Here is a 5,103-nt window from a genome sequence, read left to right as displayed (position 1 = left end):
TAGAGCTCAACTCATCACAATACTTGCTGATATCTTCAACTAACAAGGTCAAGACCAATGTTAGTGGTGTATCAAAGATGATCAGTGTACTGTACTCTGGTAAAGCAAGCTTCGCCATGTGGTCGGCTACTGCATTGTGCTCTTTCTTGATTTGCCTCAACCGAATGCCCCAGTCACGCCGACACGGCTGGTGAACAACTATCCGCAGCTTAGAGAAGCTGCTATCTGCTGCAGCGAATGAGAAAAGCATTGTCATTTTCGATTTCTACTCGTCGAAAACCCTTGCCCCAAGCAAGTTTGATGCTAAAGCTAGGCCCGTTAGATGCTTGTTGATTTGCAGGTAAATTTAGTCGAGATTGAAAGTTTTCTTTGGTTGTTACCAATTTTCCTTAAGAGGCAATGACCCTATAGTGTCCAGCTTGGGAATTTTGATCAATTCTATTAAATCTCTTGTTCTTAGATTAGTGTGTTGTAAGGTTTAATCAAACTGGGATCCAGACACCAATCTGCTCGTCATCTGGTAAAATTTGCCTTGCTCAGTAGCAATGATAGTGTTACGTGGTGGACGTGTAGTGAATTAACAAAATAAGAAACTCAGAATACGATCGATATTGCAAAAACAAAACCTATAGAAATTTATTCAGTCAAATTACTTTTATAAGACATAAATTTCTGTTATTGGCTCTAAGCTGCAAGAAGTAAAACTGAATTCCTGGAAAATAATTTACACATTATATACACTAGGAAGGTTAAGGTCATATGCTGCCGCCTACAAGAGAATTAGCTGCAATAGCCCCCACAGGTCTCGACTCAAAACTGTCATTTTCCAAGCGGTTGAGCCTCAAACTGATTAAATTGGTGCACTTAGCAAGATACACATGATACTATCGCATAACTTGAGCAGACAAAAGGTGCCTCAGCTGGAGCAGGTGTTCCTTGTCGGAAATGTTAAGGGAAAGGCGGAGATTTGTTAACAGGAACTCCTGCTCCCAAGTTAAAGGACCCGAAGCATACAATGCCTCCACTGTTGACTTGTAAGCACGAAGCTCAAGTTCATGGATGTCAACAACCTTATCAGCAGGGGACAACTGTAAGTCCCTCTTGCCACATGAATAGGGGAATGATGACTCGGCATCAGAATTATCAGCTGTGCTTCCTGATGGTATACGATAAATTTGGCCAGCGTAGTCAGCTACACCATTAGAACTACAACTAGCAACTGAGCATTGGTCACTATCTTTAGAAGACAAAACAGGTCTAGAAGAATCATATAAACAGTGAGGAGTTGTGTTTTTGATCCTTTTAGCTGATTGCTTAATGACTTCTCCGTCAAGCCCTACTACATGCGGGAAAGAAATATCATCTACCTGGTCAAACAAAGGATGTGTTCTCTTAAGAGTTTTGTCGTTGCAACCTCTAGAGAAAGGCGGTAATTTCCTTCTCCTAAGGGTTCGTCTGAAGATGGGGTCGCATTCTTCAGAGTGATGGTCATAGCCTTTATTTGCAGCTCTCAAGGACATACGCAAGGTGGCATTATCAGCTCTGCCCTTATGCATTCCCTCTCTATCCTTCTCCCTAAATTGTGGGGTTTTGGTTAAATGACATGAAGTCCTGAAAAGCAAGCCACCAGCACGATTTGGAAATTTTGGTGTGAAATTGTTGGTCAAGCCTTCACACTGAGCAACCTGCAATTATATGTAGTCAGTCTCGTTTAGATATAGCGGTAGCAGTAGGTTCAACATATCAGTGAGGACTTGTTACATAAGTTTGTTCTTAAGTCCTCTCATAATATCAAATCGAAAAAACTGCAACGATTATTACAAGAATAGCATTAAGGATAGAGTTCTCCTAGTCAGTTTGCAACACAAGGCAACTATGCCATAGACTATAAAATAGTCATTGAGTTCATATCATCAACAAAAGAGAAATAGGTGAAAAGCAAAGATGAAATAGGCCATTACCTTCCCCCTCACCACCCACTTCTTGCCATCCCAAGCCTGTCTAATCCTTAAACTCGACCCATGAAATTCCATAAGTTGGATTGACCCAAAGAACTTAATGACAAATCGGTCGTTGTTCTTTAACACCTTTGTGATCTTTCCAACCCTCCAACACCGGTTATCAAACACCTCAGCTACATCGCCGACTGCCCAACTCTTCCAATTTACACTTGGAGGTAAGGGTCTAACATCCTTCCTTTGAAGCTTCTCCACCACTTGTTTTCCTTCATGGTCCATCAGCAGTTTGTATCTAACAACACAGTTTTCGACGTCCGCCGTAACAATATTAGCAGTAAACCAGGAGCCACATGGATCATCTTCTCCTCTTAATACCTCCACCAAGTTCCCTTTTCTGAAATTCATGATTTCCAAGCTCTAATATGCTTTAGACCTGGAAAACAAAATTAATACTATTTAAATTTTTTCAACAAAATTTGAAAAACAAGGATGAATGGATGCTAACAGATCTATGGGTTTGAATTTCAAACTTGACATAACAGACCCAGGGATGGATGAATCATCAAAAAGTGCAAAAAAAAAAAGGCATGAAATTTTGAAACTTCTAACACTCAATTCAGACATGGAAACCTTCATTTTTCTAAAAAGATTAAATAAATAATCTTCAAGAATTCCTTTGTATCAGAAAAAAATCAGATACATAAACACAGATATAATCAAATCTAAATAGATTCATTCAAAACAAGCATCTATTCAACTCATTTTGGGGACTTACATTTCAAACAAGGACTGAGATGAACTCAGGAAAACCCAGTTTTTCTTTACCTACTTGGTCAATCAGCAAAGAAGAAAAAGAAGCTTGAAAGCCACTCAAAACATCAATCAACCCTCAAAAAAAAAAAACCCAGAACTTAAAATCTTCTAATAATAAACTACACTAAAAGAATATAAAATTGAAACGAAAACAGAGTGACCCCCACAAAGAAATTACAACCAAAACAGAACTCTATTTTGATGAATTAGATGATTCTGACCTGAGAGAATAAATGAAAACGAACAGGACGCAGTTTAGTTGGGATCATGACCGCATATTTACGCAAAAATGGTTGATTTTGCTCTCTATTATTATTTCTTTAAGCTCTACTCCAAATAAAAATTACAACTACTAATTACTAATTAGGATTGCCTCTGTTTTTTATAGTAACTTCAACTATATACCCTGTTTTCAAATCTTTGGTATTAATCACGTAAATTGGTCACTTAGGGTCTTGCCTACTTGTGATTATGGGGTCATGCATTCCTTCATTCATATTTTTCTACTTACTAATATTATTGTATTTACCTAATCTTTCCCCGTACACTCCACTTGATATATATATATATATATTATACTAGATAAGAGATATAAATAGACTTGATAACGAGTCATCTCTCTATGCCCAAAGATTTGAGCAGAAATATAAGATTTAAAAATGAGTTTGGGGAAAAAATTAGATCGGTCGTTTTTTAAATGGGTCGAGCCTTAGATAAGTTTTTTTGTTTGGGCCTAGCCCATCCCAAATCTAGCCGAAAAAGTTTTCTTCTACTATTTTTTTTGTTGTTGTTTGTGGCTGCTTTGCTGTTATTTTACTATTATATTGTCATTGATTGGATATTATATAACTTTTATTTTATTGTTAATTTTTTTATTATTTTAGAGGCATTTATTTATTAAGTTGTAATTATTTTAGTGTTATTTAAGTATAAAAACTTTTTTTAATGCACTTTCAATTTATTAGGAAACATTTATTTTAATGTTTCTAGTAGATTTGATCTATTATATTTTTAAATTTATTTTTATATAAAAATTAATATGAGTGAGACAAGTTAGACTTGGGTTTAGTATTTTTTTATCTGGGTTTAACTTAGGCAAAAATTTAGACCTATTTTCAAGCCCAAACCTAAAAATTAAACCTAAAATATTATATTAACCCAAACCGACCAATAATTAGGTCTAGATATAAACTATTTAAATTTTACAATCATATTTTATTGTACAATTTCAGTAGTTTTGGACATAATCTTTGCCATGTTGGACGTTAGGCTTTCACTTCATTACAACTTCTGTCAGTTCACGATATTCACCAATTTATTTTTGTTTAACAACTTTAATTACTTTTTAAACAATTAATGGCGAGTTTAAATTAGACAGTATATTTATCTTCGTTAGTATAAAAATAATGATAACGATAAAATTTAATACTGTAATTCGAGATTAAAAAATATCACATCTCATTGTCCATCCAAATATACCTTAATTTTCTCAAACATTTACTTCCTTTCAACACAATCTTGCTTTGAAATTAATTCTCTTAAATTCCTATTTTTAATGCTAAATGAGACAATTAGAACTATCTTATTTATAAATATGGCAAATTTGGAGAGTTTTCTTCTCCATCATGTAAATATAAATAAAATGAAAATTATTAGAATATATTAAAATATCAAAATCAAATTCCTTACATTTATTAAGCATGTGTTTTAGGTACTTTCAAAAGTGCCAGTTTCATCCAACTAAACACTTAAAACATAATTTTCTTTTGTTAGGGATAATATGTAATTTGGTCCTAAATTTGTTCATTTGTACTTAATTAGTCCTTAAATTTGTATTTTGTTAATCAAGTTGGTACCTTCACACTAACACCTTTAGTTTATGCTTATACTGATGGAATACAAGTTCAGGGACCAACTAAGTAAAAAAAAAAGAAATCAACTAAATACAATTAGATAAATTTAAAGGTCAAATTATATATTATACCCTTTTATTGCTCCACTTATAAAATGTTATATTTATATTATATAAGAAATTCAATATTTATCCTCTCTCTAAGATAAGGAGGGACCATTCAAATTACTTTAGACCCTTTTATTTCTTTCTTTCTTTCATCATAGTCCCAAATAAATTGTATTTCACAAACAAATCAAAATATATTCATCAATAAAAAATAATAGGATTTTCAGAAAAGAAATAAAGAAGAATAATGGGATTATTTATTTTATGTAATAACTAATAAATGAGATTCGGTAAACTACGTTAGTAGTCATTTCACTATAAAATATTATAAAATAATTATTTAACTATTAATATTTTTCGATCACTCAACTA

General features: G+C 33.4%; 1 protein-coding gene across 2 annotated transcripts; it reads right to left on the bottom strand.

The window, feature by feature from the left end:
- Nucleotides 1–611: 611 nt before the first annotated feature.
- Nucleotides 612–3,271, bottom strand: LOC105766541 (uncharacterized). 2 transcript variants are annotated; one of them, XM_012586037.2, is made up of 3 exons: nucleotides 2,993–3,271; nucleotides 1,962–2,391; nucleotides 612–1,685 (listed from the first exon to the last, which is right to left on the bottom strand). In XM_012586037.2, exons 2-3 carry the CDS (start codon nucleotides 2,361–2,363, stop codon nucleotides 885–887), a joined length of 1,203 nt encoding a protein of 400 aa, XP_012441491.1. In that variant the 5' UTR covers nucleotides 2,364–2,391; nucleotides 2,993–3,271; the 3' UTR covers nucleotides 612–884. The 2 variants fall into 2 exon arrangements, with proteins under 2 accessions (XP_012441491.1, XP_012441498.1); XM_012586044.2 differs by lacking the exon at nucleotides 2,993–3,271 and adding an exon at nucleotides 2,734–2,934.
- Between the last annotated feature and the right edge of the window lie 1,832 nt (nucleotides 3,272–5,103).

The sequence above is a fragment of the Gossypium raimondii genome, chromosome 7 (genome assembly GCF_025698545.1).
Source record: "Gossypium raimondii isolate GPD5lz chromosome 7, ASM2569854v1, whole genome shotgun sequence".
Taxonomy (NCBI): domain Eukaryota; kingdom Viridiplantae; phylum Streptophyta; class Magnoliopsida; order Malvales; family Malvaceae; genus Gossypium; species Gossypium raimondii.
Note: the sequence above shows the minus strand (reverse complement) of the source record. Positions and strands in the feature narration are given on the sequence as shown.